At 38.0% G+C, this 16,207-nt stretch overlaps 1 protein-coding gene and 1 pseudogene across 2 annotated transcripts in view; both read left to right on the top strand.

Moving 5' to 3' along the window:
• LOC149035585 (von Willebrand factor D and EGF domain-containing protein-like) overlaps positions 1-1,021 on the top strand; it is a 57,875-nt gene extending 56,854 nt beyond the window's left edge. Inside the window, 1 exon segment of the mRNA XM_089191743.1 lies at positions 71-1,021. Within this exon segment, the coding sequence (XP_089047869.1) occupies positions 71-339 (269 nt within the window). The 3' untranslated portion in view covers positions 340-1,021.
• An 11,507-nt stretch (positions 1,022-12,528) lies between these two features.
• The window catches only part of LOC149035584 (von Willebrand factor D and EGF domain-containing protein-like), a 42,014-nt pseudogene continuing 38,335 nt past the window's right edge, over positions 12,529-16,207 (top strand). The window contains exons 1-2 of the transcript XR_016182342.1: positions 12,529-13,302; positions 13,783-13,833. The product of XR_016182342.1 is annotated as a von Willebrand factor D and EGF domain-containing protein-like (transcript). The remainder of the gene's footprint in view (positions 13,303-13,782; positions 13,834-16,207) is intronic.

Raw genomic sequence — 16,207 nt, 5'->3', positions numbered from 1 at the left:
GAGTCATTCAAATGATTAGGAGCAACAGTTATCTAAAAGCGTCTTGTATTTTTTCTTTTTGTTTGAATAGAAAACGGCGATGAGGAAGGAGGAAATTCCAACCTACTGATAATTGTTGGTATATCTTGTGGCTCTTTCGTTGTCCTTGCCCTACTTGCAATTTTTGCTTTTTTCCGCTGCAAGCGACCCGGGAAGCGTCCTTTGCCAACTCAGATCTCGGATGGCTTGCCCATGGACGTTGACTTTTCAAAAGCAGAGAGCTACGAGCTGCGACATAAAATTACATGCCACAATGAACAAGTAGAAGAAAAAGGTCAATGGAACGAAGGGATGGAGTAGAAAAGCCATCGAAAGATGGGTGAAGGAAGAAAAAGATGCTTTTCTTAATTATTGCAGTATATGATGCCAAAGTAGAACTGCCCTTGCTGAGCGTTTGTTTTGTAACTTGTGAAGTGTGAATTCACAGTTAGAATCCTGTATTGGTATACTTAAGAATGTTCATTCTTTACCATAGTAGGGAAGATCCTCTAATGATGTAGGAATTATGAGCAATAATTATTATCTGTGCGTCATGCCATTTATTTTTTCGTCCTCAGTCTATATCAGTAGATGTAAAAAGAGGTTTGATTGAAGCTGGACATTTCACTACAGCAGCTCTATTTGCAGTATTTAGAGGTGGAGAGTTCACCGTGTTGAGGACACGGTTGAAATTTGAAAACACCTTTGCTTTTCGTCAGTGATTTGTAGGCAATACTATGCTACGGCCCCTTAGTTTTGTGTCTTAAAAGAACGAACATGTTTCAATATGATCTTTAAATTTTGCGACTTATTCTGTGTTTCGTAATTAATATCTAGTCCTGTAAAATCACTTGGAAAAACAATCAAACAATCAAAAAAACCAACAAACTAACAAACTGAGTGACTTCTTTCTATCTCTTTTTTTAGCGAAGGAAAAATTTCACCATATTATACACATGTAGGTTGCTTTCATGCTGAATAAATATAAACTTTGGTTTTTCCACTTTGTAGTTTTCTTTTTGTTATGTGTAATAACAAACGCTTTTGCAGACTAAAATCCGTTGGTAGAGAGATCATCAGACAGAAGCAAGCAGAAATTATCCAGAAAAAGGAGCATCAACGACAACTCTATTGTACCCTATGTCAAGTTTTTAACAATGTATGATGATTATTAATGATGATGATGATAATAATAATGATAATAATAATAGTAATAATAATAATAATAATGATGATAATGATAAAAACAAAAAGGGGCCACTAACCCTCTGGGATAACCAATCAGCTAAAAACACCGGGTTGGGTTGCACTTCATGAAAATTTCTATCTATTTACCTTTTAGTGACTTTAGCACACCCAAACCGGCAGAGGCTCGATAGAATCCATGTAAGTGTCTGCATACAGCTAACCACGCACTCACGCGGAATATCCAAAGGATTTTCTACATGAATTCTGAATTACGAATTTGCATTCTGAATTGTAGATATGTTAGTCATCTTTACTAGTCTGACCAAGTTTAATAATTTTGGACTGTTCATTGGTCTAAAAGATGTTGTTTTATGCAAGGTGTAACCCACAATAGTTCAAAGCAAACATTTCAAACATTTTTGGAATGTTTCACCGTCTGTTTACACTTAAAGTATAAAGCACGTTTTAACGCTAAAGAGTAATCCTGCGTAAGGGCATAAATCAAAATGCAATTTGCTTCAGCCCTTAAAGTGACCTTTGTTTGACATCATGAAGATCCGTTTGGATAAACAGAGTTGGTTTTTACTACTAATCCTAAGGATTGGTTTATAAAAGAACTACAGAGTACATTTCAATCAGTGAGTCATTATTACCTTTTTGTAACGTGGTAAAAATTCAGCTGCCAATCATATTATTAATTTTTTTAATACACAATCCAGAAGCCCCAACGTATAATAAACCCCGATGTAACGAAAAAATGTCAACACGAGATAAGAGACAAATTCGAAACAAACAATAATCAAAATCCCTCAATCTGTAACAATAGAACAACTTCACAGTTAACAGTTAATTATGAATGCCGACATTGACACTATCGACACAGCTACAGATCCGCTTATTCCCCTCTGTCTCTTTTTAGTCTTATAAACTTAATTATCTTTTAAGGCTTTCTGTGGTAAAAGTTGTAAGAGGCAAGATTTTTCAGTCTAATGCCTTGTTTCGCCGATTGCCAGTGACTTCCACTGAAATTTGTTCTTCGCGCTTTAAAAACAAGGTGCTGTAGCTTCATTAATACATCAAAGCCACGTCACATCAAAAAAAAAAACAACAACAACAACAAATAACAACAAACAACAACAACAAAAAGGAAGAACGAAACAGCAACTGTCAACAATCTCGCGATATAACTAACATTTTGGTTGTTCCAAGTCCGCAAATTCTTTATGCCGAGGTTTTTGATATAACATGCCCTCGAAATAGCAAACCAATTTCCTAGTCCCTTAGCACTTCGTCAAAGCGAGGTACCACTGAACAATAATTAGGCCATCATTTACTTAAGAAAGAGCTCGATAACACAGGAATAAAGTAAACAAAACTTACCTGGACTGTTCTCCTGCGGCTTGATAGAGAGCTTAAGCTTTTTCTATTATATTTATCTCTAGTTGAGTATAAAACTAACATCAACTACCTTTTCACGCTGACCAAAGTCTACCCTCCTTAGTTGCCAGCATAAAAGATAAAGGGATGTTAAACCCTCGTAAAATTCCCCATGTGACGTTTATAGTCCAGTTTATGGTCCTGTTTATGGTCCTGTTCAAGGTCTTGAGCTCGTGAACTGACTAATGCAAATGATCATGGGATTATCCTGTTCTCGCTAAGACCAGGTGCGGGATCGCGCCGATCGTGGACTCGACGAGTAAACGAGCGTAAGTCTGTGATCAAGCTCTTCAGTGTGTTTGCTTAATCAAGAATGCAATGAAAGCTTATAACCTCTCTTCACCGTTACACGAGCTTGTGAGCTGCTGGCAACAAGCGATACATAAGGAGATTGTCCTATGCTCGGACAGACTGAACGCGGGATTGCGAAATTGGAGCAGACGTGATGATGGAATTGTCGAGCAAGAGGGTGTAAGTCTATGGGAAGGTCCTTGCGCTTGCTCTATGAAAAATGCGCTGAAGCCTAGTAACTTCAATTCACTTCACCACAGATTGTATGAGCTGGTTAGCCGCTTACCGCAAGTAATACATGGTATTCTCCTATGCTCTGAAAGACTTAAAGGTTGGCTCGGGAAAAAAAACACCAGAGCAAATGCATGTAAACATGTTGTTCTGTTTTATGGGGAAAAAAATTGAACCAACTTCTCTAAAAAAGGCGTCTACTGCATGACGGGAAGTTTCCCATTAGTTTTTATCACGGTCACAAGGAAGTTCATTCTTTTCATGGCATGAAAATTTACTACCCTGGTCTTGAAAGAAAAAGAAAGAAAGAGTAGGTAAGGGGCGGGTGGTTTCAAATGACTGCGGCATAATTTGGAAGACGATCTAAGACAAATCTGGGAAGAAAATACAAACAAGCGTACAGGAGATTAGGTGTTCTAAGAGGAATTCCATAGGAGTTCTGACCCACAGGGAATGTCAACAATACCAACGGAAAGCACCATCGGCCTTTAGGAGTGTTGCACCCCGTGCAATTTTGTGCTGCCATTTTGCCTTTAGTTTTTTCTTGTCCTGCTCCAGTCAAGTTCTCCTATCATGTTAAGGTTCTAGGATGGAAATCATTATAAACGTTGACGCGTATTACTCGAAATAAAATATAATTGTAAATATATTGTATGTCTATCTGTAATACATCATAAAGAGCTTTGGATTTACGGCCTTATAATATAAATGAAAACATTACGCGCTTCTGATTGGCTGCAAACCAATACAAAGTTGTAACAAATTATAAACAGCGGGCGCGCGCTGTCAAAATTTCGTCTGCCACAAGTTGATGCTAACCCAAGAGTTCTTGAACGCTTACCTAGTACAAGGTGGAAGGAAAATGAGGATTTGGGTATAAAATTAGGACGTGCGATTATGGAACATTGTCTAGACGTGAGAAGAATTTGATTAAATAAAAGTCACACTTCGCAGCCCTAAAAATGTAATCAGGTGCAAGTCCTTGCTGATACATGACCTTACATTATTAGGGGCCTTCATTAACCTTTAGAAAGCTTTCCACCCCTGAAAAAGCTGTCACACAAGACATTGACAAAACTTCTTGATGTCATCTTTTCTAAACTAACAGGCACAAAAACTGTATTCAGGCTCAATAACTTCATTAGAGCACAAATGGTAGCATTCAGGTATGCAAGGTTTAGATTGAGCATGTAAATGAATGATGTTACCATCGCACGATGCAACTATTGCAATGATCGGTTTCTTTCAATTCCTCTAATTTGATATAGGCTCGGAAGTGTTGTGGCAGAGTTTAAGCTATTATTCAAGCAAAAAGTTTCAGATGACACAGCAATGGCTCCGTTAAAAAAGGCCGTGGAAAATGGAAATCCTTGTCTTATGACTGTCAACCCTGCCTCCTGAGGTTTCTCACCCAAGCCTACAGAAATACGAGCTAAAAGAAGCGCGTTCTAAAGAGGACATTGTCAGTTATGAGGAGTTAGGTGTCTGGAAAGACACTGGCATGTACGAGTAATTGCACTTTTCCAATGGACAAACTCGTTACCAAGAGGTAGGAAAGACACTGGTATGTACGAGTACTTTTCCGAAGGAGAACTCGTTACCAAGAAGTAGGGAAGACACTGGCATGTACCAGTAGTTGCACTTTTCCAATGGAGAAACTCGTTACCAAGAAGTAGGCATCCATAATATGGCTGCTGATTATCAGGAAATCCACAAACCGAATGGTAGTGGCTCAGGGAATCGGAATGGCTGAAGAACCTGAGCGCAATCAGGAGATTGGTACTTTGAAAAGAATTGGGAAAAATTGAACGACAAAAGTGGCATATTCTAAAATTAGGTTCTCTGCTCTCAAATTATAGAGGACTCGATATCATTCATTTTGCCTTTCTGCTAAATAAAAAAAAATTTACAGGTCGAAGGAAAACTCGTGGAAAAACTTAATTGAATCGATTTTCCAATTTTGCAGAACTACTTTTGAAATTTTGATTAGAAAGAGAAAAAAAGAAAAAGATGAAAGATGGTAGACAGGAAAAGGGATCCATATTATGATTCCTAAACAAAACCCTGCATTACGTATTATTTCTAAACACAGTTTGGGCAAATCAGCTTTAATTTCTGGCTCAAATGTATGTTGACCACGGCCAGGATAACTTTAATTTTTTGCGCTTGGAAAAGTATTTCATCACTATCCTAATGTTGATTGCAGAACATCACTTTATCGTTTGACAATGCTTCTTGAATAGGAAGCAACGAGGAGGTCGCAAGCAAAGTAAGCGTGGTCACACTTAAATCGTAAAATATTTGCAAGTGTTTCCTGAAGTTTAGAAATTGATATGAGTTATTTAGCAACAAACAGAGACGCATACGCGCTTTAGAATGAATGAGAAGTTCCAAAGAGAGGGCTGAGTTGTTTGAGGGATTCCAATTTCACTCTACTATCAGTGCGTGCTTCATTTGTTCAGATATCGCTAAGTGAAGATGATATAAATTGAGTTCAGATAATATAACCGTTCAATTTTCATCTCTTGGAAATGGAGAGTGGAAATCGGTCATGCGTTCACCGAGAAGGAATTGCGGACAGCTCCGGGGGTCACATGGGAAATAGGCTGAAAATAAGACTAATTCCGTCTCACCACGACGAATTTTTTCATTTTCGGTCCTTTAAGTCTAGTTTAAACGAGTAGCGCTATTGTCACTATTTAAATCACTTTGCTTATGTTATTGTATAATCCATAGGGTAATAAGAATCAATTTCAAGAAAGGGACAAGAATCTTAATGGAGAAAGCACATCAATGATTAGATCAATCAGTGAATCTTGCATCTGATTCTCTCAGTTGCCTTAAAATACTGACGGTTATAAATCATCAAATATTTTTGCTCGCGCACTATTGGTCGAAGCGCATCAGGTGATCGAATAAAACCCTTTAAAAAAAAATTGGAGAATATCCGAGGATATGTCTCAACTGATATTATCCAGTTTTTAAACCTTACGTTTACTAGGATAAAAGCTTTCGTTTTATGAAAAACTGTTTTAGCTATTGTGTTCCAGAATAAGTCACACGTTTGTCTGTTGATAAAGTTGTTCATTACTAGAGCACACTCAAAAGACAGTATCCCACGCATCAAACAGTAAGTTGTCCGTAAACAATTTTTCCGCGAATTGCAAAAATATTTGAAAGATGACAAATACATCTCTGTGAAAACAGCTATTCGAAACTCAAAATATAGAATTTTTGCAAATTTTTTGCTCTATCACTTGTGTATTTTGCGTCGCAAAATATGGCGTCGCCGTATGTTCAGCGTAAATTTGCTAGCGGAATAATTCGAAATGGCGGCCGCGGAGGCGACCGGATTATCTTTTTGGACGAAAATGACCTTCCTGTTGCCTTTCTTCGTGTTGCCCTCGTGGATTCTGACAAGGAAGCACCCCTTGATTTCAAAACACAACATCGAGAGATCGCTACCTTCCAATTCTGCGGTTTTTGCATGCACTTTGTCGACAACAACAATGCTCCAGGCCCTTCTGACTCTAATAGAGACAAACTGTGGTAAATCATGCCGTTTTTGAATGCCTTGGTGCCCAGATTTACACAAGTTTATGTACCATCGCAGAATTTGTCTTCGGATGAGACTCTGATAATGTTCAAGGGACGAGTACGATTTAGGCAGTTTTTTCCTTTGAAAAGAAGTCGATTTGGGCTAAAAGGTTTTGTCGTGACAGATTCTGCAACTGGCTATGTCCTCAAAACCATGATTTACATTGGCAAGGGGGGTCCTGCGGCCATTAGAGACCTGGTCATGCGTGAAGTTCTTTAGCTAATGGAGTCCTATGTCGATAGGGCATACGGGTTGTATGTTGACAACTGGCTCACCAATGTACCACTCTTTTTTCGGAGTTGAAAAGAAGATGAATTCTGGATGGTGGAACTGTGAGAGGGAACAGGAAGTTCTTGCCAAAAGGCATTGTTTACCCAAGCAACGAATTGGTGAAAAGACTTCAGAGGGGTGAATCCCCCTTTCGACTAAGCGAAAATTTAGCTTGTGTCACATGGAAAGACATGAAGTTTGCCACCTGCTGCCAAACTGAAGGGATAAGAAATCGGTCAGGTAGAAAGGAAAGTCAAATCCGCAGGCCGGTGGTAAACAAAAAACTCTGCTCAGCCAAAAGTAATCAAAATATAGTATTTCCGGCGATTGAGTCTGCGAATAAGGCAGAAATAAATATTTTGTCGGTACGAGATACATTTAATATACCGATTAAAATGTTGCCGAAGTGATTACAAAAAGATCTATTTAAAGGTATTTATTTCACTCCCGTTGCAGTCAGTGCCACACATATCTTTTGTCATCAAGGTCAAGGACGTTGCTGTTCCTTTCTTTTCAGTGCTCTGATTGGCCAGCCTAATCTTTCCATGCTCTCGGAGCTTTCCGCGGTTTCTACAATCAGTCTGTGGTGGTATTTTTACCCCCACCGGATGGGATTTTAGTCTTGAACTCGTAACCTCGGTTAATTCGTAAATTCCAATGTCAATGTCCCTTTGAGTTTTATAACGCAGTGTGGTACAAGGCAGAATTTCAGGGTTAGCTTGTGCACTAGCTTGCCACTTCACGTTTTTATAATCTATTCCATTGACAGTAAACCCGATACGTAATGTGTTATTCAAAGAAGCTTATTTTATGGAGTGCATTGTCAGCTACGAGGAGTAAAGTATCAGGAAAGACGCTGGTAGTTAAGAAAAGTTTGGACTTTTGCAATGGGGAAATTAAACTCGTTACCTAAAAGTAGGCATCCATAACATGGCTGCCAAAAGTGGCTTATTTTAAAATTTGCCGGAGACAAATGCGCTTTTTTAAGTAGCATTTCAAAGTGGACAGGCCTTCTCAATGATTCTTCGCAATTCTTAGGTGTGATTTGTAAAGGTAATGGAATAATTTCGAGTGCAATTTGGGATGCAATTTCCGCGGTCTGCTGATCCACAGTTTAGTAACACCCAACAAATTGACCCTGATTTTCTGCACTGTTTTGTTTTAATTGACCTGTTCTTAGCCAATGAGCATGCTAAAATTTTAACATGTGTTTTATCAGATTGGACATTACAATGTTGTTTTGTTCATAGAGTGGGTTTTTTTGTATCATCATATCATGGCCGCGGTCAATTCCTTTCACCCGGGTCTAGAATATACATGAGAAATTTCTGACACTTCCTTGGCATCCTTAGTCAGTGACTTGTTGTATTTATCCTCGCATCCGTCACACGTCAAGAATTCCATACCTTTTTCACAGTTTCTCAGACTTCGTCGTTTATGTAGTAACGACTCTAATTTTTTCGAAACACAAGAGCGTCGATAAACGTGGCCATCCTATTTCTGTTGTTTATGCGGGCCATCACCGTGCCGAACAAATTGATCGACAGTCAGCATTACTAACGGCTGAGAAGGAAAGCAGTGACCGCATTCCATTCACTCTCACATTTCACCCTCACCGTCCACGTAGTTAAATCTATCATTCTTAAAACTTTAAATTACTCCAAAACGATTCAGAGCCTGGCACTATCTTTTCGCAACCTCCATTAATTTCATTCAAAAGTAACAAAAACATAGGCAACTTTTTGGTCATTTCAAGCCAATGACCAACCTAGAACTTTCAAATGCGCTCGCTCACGATGCAAAACTAACGCTAACAAAACGGGGCATATTCCCATTTGGAGCAAGGTTAAGTTTGTTGATCGTGAACCCTGCTCGTACACACGTAACGTCAAAGAGGACCACGTAGGGTCAAAGAGGCTATCCATATAAGACTTCATCCCAACAACATCAATAGGAATAGGGGAATCAAAATTCTCGAAGCTTGGATGTCTACGATCAAACAACACAACACTCGATCGATACGTACCTATGAGGGTGCAAAATCTAAAAGCGGAATAGTAATGAGGATCGGAATGCACCAATATCAGCAAACTAACGTGTTACAAATAGCGACACGTAAACAATCAACCTCATTGCCTGATGAAGGCTAGCAGTATTGCAGTCGAAACGTCGCGATCAACATCTTAAGTAACTCGGGCGTGAGACAAACGAATAAATTTCATATCCTATCTTACACCACGACGAAAAATAACTACACATTTTTTTACAACCCCAATTCCTCGTTCTTATCAATCTTTCTTCTCGGAAGGCCATCAAAAAAATATTTGGGACTAGCCTATTTTTTGTCTGCGATAAGCTTCTATCAACTACACCTGTCACGCAATTTTGGTTCTAAGCGGTCGCTTGAGCAAATAAACCTATATTTTATAGCTCGTTTTACATCATGATTGATTAAGGAAGCTAAGAAATGAGAACACTTTCGAGATTTCTTGTGGAAATGGGAAATTTAATATTAAGATAGATGCGTGTAGGCGAAATGATGATGGAAAATCGTAGTGTTTCTTTCATCTGTCGTTTATTACTGTGGTGATTACTGATATCAGCTAATGTGGCTTTTGTACGGTAAAAAAAAAACAGTCATTAATCTATGATTTGATTGTTTATTATCCAGTACCTCACAGTTTGCAGTTTGTTTGTGGGTTCATTTTTCCAAGTAAATTTAAGAGAAGGTCAATGTGTTGGGACAGCCGGAGATAGACATATGAATTACAGCTAATAACGTTACGCGCTTTACAATATTGATATAGCTAATTGTTGGAAAAATGAGGTGACACTTAACGTAATAATTTATTTCCTCAAAAATCGCGGGGTCCTTTTCCCCAAGAACTCCCTAGAGTTCTGAATAGAAACTTTCATGAAGACAGGTGTGCAAACAAGATTTTTTCTTATTCCTGCCGACCAGAATTCTGACCCAAAAGGGGATGTTATCGCTGCTTTATTACGAAGGGAGAAGCAATTCAGGATAATTACACAATTGAATTATGTGACAGTGGTCACGGTGTATTTCTGTGTGTGCGGTTATCGCTGGTTACACTAAATAGAATCCTGAAGTTTGGTTTTGAAATGTTTATACAGGTTTGAATAGCGTAAGCTGTCAGAACTCAAATATGAAATAACAGAAGCCAAATTTTTAAAAAGGGGTTTGCGAGTGCTAATCAAATTATGATATTCGATACGTTGTTGTTGACGTCTTTCGTCACGAGATAATAAAATTTGACAAAATTTTGGCCTTTTAAAATGTTTAAGGTATTAATCGGTGTGGTCTTAAAGATCTGTCCACTATATTTTCTACTATATTTTTTACTTAAAATGGTTAAAATCTAAGATTTATTGAGCTACTGGCATAAAACGGTCGGAGTTTGCTCAATGAACTAATTTGCATAATCGGCTGTCACGCTTGCAATATCGCTAAAAGTTCGAAGTCACCTCGGCGAAGAAAATCAATAAGTGCAAGATGTTTTTATATTTTTCTGCAGCCAAACATCTTATTAGTGAAATCAAGCGGAGTTTTTAATGGTCTGGTCTGGACTTGAGCAATATCAACCAAGAAAGAAAGAGTACTTTTAACCAATTTCAGAAAGCTGTCCAACGAGTGTTTTTAAATAAATTATGACGAGCCTCTGAACAAACGAATATCAAAATTTAAATGCATTTTATATACCTTATATATCACACACTTTAAGAAAACAAAATACTTTTTGCTGTATGCGGTGTGATACGAGGACCAGGCTATTCAACTTTTGAAATTTTCGATGTCGCAAGAGGTCAAAAAAGGGCCTTTTGCAGCTTTGACTTTTTTATTTTAACGTATTTCCAGAAACTAGTGTAGTTTTATTCACTTGTTACTAAAGATAGTTTATCAGGCAAAGTCTGAGGGAAAAATGTTTTCCGATGCGAAATGCCCTGGACCGCTCTTACAGAGTCGCCACTTAAAACTCGAACTATCCATTTTGTTTTCTCTTTAAGGATTTTCGTCTCTGATCACGTTTTCATAACGTAAATTACGGCGCCTAGGATGTTTACAAACCTTTGTTTGGTTCTTCTGTTGCTACTTGCCGGCTCGCTTCTTCCAAAATTTCACTTTCAATTATCGAAAAAAAGCTAGAGAGAAGTCCCGGAAAAGGTCGGAATATTACAATTAGGCTGATGGCGTGACAGCTTTAGCTCAGCTCTATGCTCTATACTCTTATAGAGCACGCTCTTTCAACCAATGACAGCGCGCGTTATATCCAAACTTTATTATAAAACTTGTGAAGCGTTGATGTGTGTTCTGTTAGAATGAGACCCAAAACAGATCTTTCGATGGTGTCCCACAAATAATTTAAATTTGATTATATATTTTACTCGATCTGCATTGTAATGAAAACGTTACATTAGATTTATGAGTCGGAAAACAGCGCTTAAGCGATCTAAAAGCTTCCATTTTTAAAACTAATAGCTACCAGTGCATGAGAAATATAGTGAAAGCCACGTAGTCAATCATTTCAGTTCTCTTTGCGAATAGGTGCGACTAAAAGTCACAGAGCAGTATATCCATTAACACTAGTAGCAAACAAACTTACTTCTTGAATTATAAACAGAGAAACCTACACAAAACGGTGATTATTCCGAAATCTCAAGAAACCTATCAACGTTTCAGTGAAACCGATTACATTAGGTAAGGTAATTATCAGGTATTTATTTGAGACAAAGCCATGAACAGAGTCTCCACTTTGAATTATGTCCTGTCCAAGTTGGATTTTGGTGAAAAGTGATCTGAAGTACTGCCTTAGTAACGCACTACTAAGCAAGGTTTTTTTTTTTCTAAGGAATACGCCGTTGAATAGCATTCCTATTGGGATATCGTTTACTTGACGCCTTTAAACGGAAATGGGTTTCGTGTCATAGCTGTAATTAATACTAGCTAGAAAATGCTAGTTTAGCGTTATGTTTACGGTACTGCTGGAGACAACTGTTACGAGTTGAAAGGTGACAAACACAATTGGCACCGTACCCATATTCCTTTTTGCGGTTTCTATAACGGAACATCCCGGAAGAAATGAGTTTAAAATCAGTAACTGTTCAGTATTGACACATAGCTCGTCTGAGTGATCCAAGTGAAAGAGTGCTATGCTTTACAACCAGGACATACTCTATTTTGCACAAGGATAGATCCTTGTGTAAGATAGAGTAAACAACGCTTGATTAATTCGTTGAGCATGGCCAAGTAAGGCCAAGCGGAGATGAAGTGAAGGGTTCGCTTTACTTCCCTGTCTTTAGCAAAGCAATTTACTTTTCTTTAAAGGTAAACGCGATCAATCTCCTCTATCGCTTCGATATCTGGTAATGGATCTGTCATTTCATCCGGAAACAAAGCAAATTCTCAGACGAACAACCAAGTCGCCTTTGACCCTATTACAGCTTCACTTCGTTTTTTAAAATAGGTAGAAGTAACGGATTCCAAACAAATAGATACCGCGAGAAAGGATATTTAAAACATAGTAAATGGATACAACTGTGAAATGTTGTTATTCACGCATGAATTTCAAGAGAATTCCCCTTTCCCCCAAAAAAAGAGTTAGAATTGGTGGGTTATGTTGAGCGAGAGCGGTTGCGTGAGTTTCAGTGCACGTTTGGCACATTCCTTGATCATGTGAAATGCATAGGATTACGAATTCCAAAAAAATCAAACAGACAAGATCCAACATATAGGTATAAGATCAGTGTTTAGAAAGTGAAAATGAGTTTGAATACCTCGTTGGTTTTCTTGTTGATCCTCACCGCGAGTATTTTCCTTTCCCTCGACAAGACTGCTGCTCAGCACGACAAGTGTAATAACAACAAATGTTGTTCACAAGGAGGTGGAGGGGGATACAAGGAAATTAACGACGCTCGTCGCAGTGTCAAGAATCATTTCAAAGCAGGTCAAAACGCTATCTGCGACATTGCGCTCCCTTGGGGATGGTATCGATTCACAAGTTATGTTGGAGGCAAAATGCCCATACAAATGGTACCGCGAATGAGATGTGGAACAGTACATCCAGTGTGGATGAATGGTTCCCTTCCTACAAGAACTGATGGAGTTGTCGACCACAAGGCATGCATCAATTTCTTCGGCATAGGCTGCTTTGTCAGTTTACGAATAAAGGTTAAATTCTGCGTAGGAAGCCCCGATTTCTTTGTGTACTATCTCGGACCAACGTATTCTTGCTCATTAGCGTACTGTGCTGGTAAGTGAGTGATGGCTTCGGTCTATACCTCTTAAAAACAATTTTTTTTAAAGAGGAATTAGATTGTAGGATCTCGCGCCTACGATTTTGTGCGAGCCCGTAATACCCAAAAACATTAGCATAAAACTCGGAAATAAGCCATAGACACATTAAGTCTAATTTCTAAAGATCGAGTCTCTTTCGAGTGCATACGAATCACTAGATCACTTTCAGGCTTGAGTGGTAAGAAAATCTGAAAATGTTTGTTGTCTCCGCGCGTTAACTGACGGGTATTTGTAGTTAAATTCTAGTCTTAAGGTTTCCAGCCGGGTCCTGAAATTTCCTTTAAGAGGCAACATCACTCCCATACGAAACTGAAACCATGACACTATCGGCCGATTAAGTCCAATCTATCGTAACAAGGTACTGTATGCCTATTATGTCTACCTCTTACTACATAGTCGATTGCTGCATCTGACATTTCATTGCTATTCCTGTCAGGCTTCAGGAAACCGTGTCCGCCTGGTCAAACTGGCAATCCATGTAAACCTGGTGAGTTTTTAAGATACACGTACGTCCAATTTTGGTTATGTCTGTTATCTTTTGCTTTACTTTTCCATATCCTTTCGATGTCCTAAGTCCATTTTAATTTTTTTTTCTCCTGAGAGAAAAGTAGCATGAGGCAGTGCAATATTACATCAAACGCGTTTAAATTCCTGAATCGTAACTCCCTTCGATGATGCATGATAATTGCAACTTGATTTGATATCAAATCTACCTATATCTCTTCGGAATGTGTTGCCCTCTGAGGTTTCCTCATTTCTAAGGCCGATTCGAAGTCATCTTCATGAATTTTAGGTGCTGTAAATGCCAATTACTTGTAGAGTACTATGCATTTGAATCATCTATAACCAGCAAGTTTAGGAATACGTAGTTGCTATTAAGCTCAAAACCGCGTGAAATATTTTAAAATTAGGTTAAGTTTTTCCTGTGAGGGCATAGCATCGCTAATTTTCTATTCAGGCTACATATAAAAGATTAATATATACTTAGATTTTACTTAGATCTATAAAAGCGGAGCTCTTGTTGGTTTTATTTTCAGCCTTTTCACTGGCTGTCGAAAAGTTTTCCTAAGGGGATATAGGGACCAGTCCGGGGGCTGGGTGGAGGGAACTGACGGGCCTGGAATAAAGAGATGATGTCAACTTGCAAGGCGATCAAAACCAACACCAACGCTAACACGCCTGCTAGTAAGCGGTATTTTCAAGCTGCTGAGTACCTTCGTTGGTGTTCTTGCAATTGACACACATTTTCGAAGATAGGAAATTTTTTCTTCTTCAAATGTAGTATACGATGTCAGTATCGGTTGAAACTGTATTCCATTGAGCGTCACTGATAATTTCCGTTTGGGAAAATGACCCAAAATTTAAAGAAACGCCGATAAACAGCTTCGAGTTAAGACATCACCGATCGACTGAAGAGTATGCAAGTGAAAACAGTGAGTTAGTAACACAGTATGCCAAAATCGTATGGGTTTCTCTTAAATCTTCTCTTGAAATTGCTTTGTATAGCTTCTTGCTCCACCGTTTTATCCCTAACGTCTCAACCTCCTCTGATAAGCTTAGAAAATTAAAAAGAAAAGTAATTTAACTCGTGTTTGAACTTGTCCTTTTGTTTACTTTTTTCTCTTTTGGCTATTGTTCATTTATGATTGTCCTCTAGATAGAAATACACGGCGTCCTTTTGTTTTTTTTTTTCGGTTGTTTAATTCGGTAACATCTGCTGAAACTGCATATAATGTAAATGTCTTTTAGGCAACTGTCCATGATCTTAGCAGCTCTAGCTACTGAAATACGAGATTTGTCTAACGTGTTTCTTAAGCTGCGAAAGTTTGATTTGAAGGAAGACAAGCTAGAAATTATTAAAATATATCATTATTAAACTTGATGACAAAGAGAGACATAGGGTTCAACCATAAAGATATTGATAGAAGTCTAAGAAAAATACCAGAATTTTATTTGTACATTACAGAAATCAATTCCAAACATCAATCAAGTTTGCTCCTAAGTTTAAAATTTGAGTTGATCTCGCTATTGCCTATATTAAAGAGGTTGAAAAGTTTTAGATGGTACTTTCTCATGTTTGCAAATAAATTTATTTACTAGAAGGTGGAGTTGTTGCCACATATTAAAGTGAAACACAACAATAAAATTTGTTCATGTGTAAAAAGGTTTTCATTTGACCACCTACTGACAAGTCTTTGTGGTATATTTCAACTCAACCATTTTCCACAACCTACCAGAAAACGCGTGTACGTAAATTAATTTGAGAGCTTAAATTATATGAGAAGAGAATGCGGACACGGAAAAAGTTCCCTATTGCTTTTTTTAATTATTTCTCCTCAATAGCATGACAAACGAAGGCAGATGTTTTTTGTTTGTTTTTTTATTAATATAGATTTTTCAATACATGGTGTGCGATAGTTTTCCTACTAGCCAATCAAATCGTGCATCTCACGACACCTATAACCATTTAAGAATTGTGTCAGCACTTTGTGAATCAAACGATTTTAGCTTTGACTACTCTTAAATCTGTACTCATATCTACTTTTATAGTATTGCGAAAGCTTTGAGTTTGAGATGTTTTCAAATTTTGCCGTAAAATACAAAACCTATGACATACTCTCATAAACTGACCAATTAACTAGTGATTTTATAGCACGCGTTCGTAATGAAAATTTCAAAAATAGACAGTCAAAAACTAAATGTGGCTACTGATATAGCACAATAGTTAAAGCATTGAAAATAACTATGGGCTGTATAGAAACGCCAGAAGGGAGTGTTGCGGAATATTTTTCTCGCATGCTGCTAACATATTTATGAGTACCCAATTACACAAGAGAAGGATAATTCAAGAATATATGGTC

Source organism: Pocillopora damicornis, chromosome 13 (assembly GCF_964200805.1).
Source record: "Pocillopora damicornis chromosome 13, jaPocDami1.2, whole genome shotgun sequence".
Lineage (NCBI taxonomy): Eukaryota > Metazoa > Cnidaria > Anthozoa > Scleractinia > Pocilloporidae > Pocillopora > Pocillopora damicornis.
The sequence above is the reverse complement of the archived record's forward strand: the minus strand, read 5'-3'. Positions and strand labels throughout refer to the sequence as shown.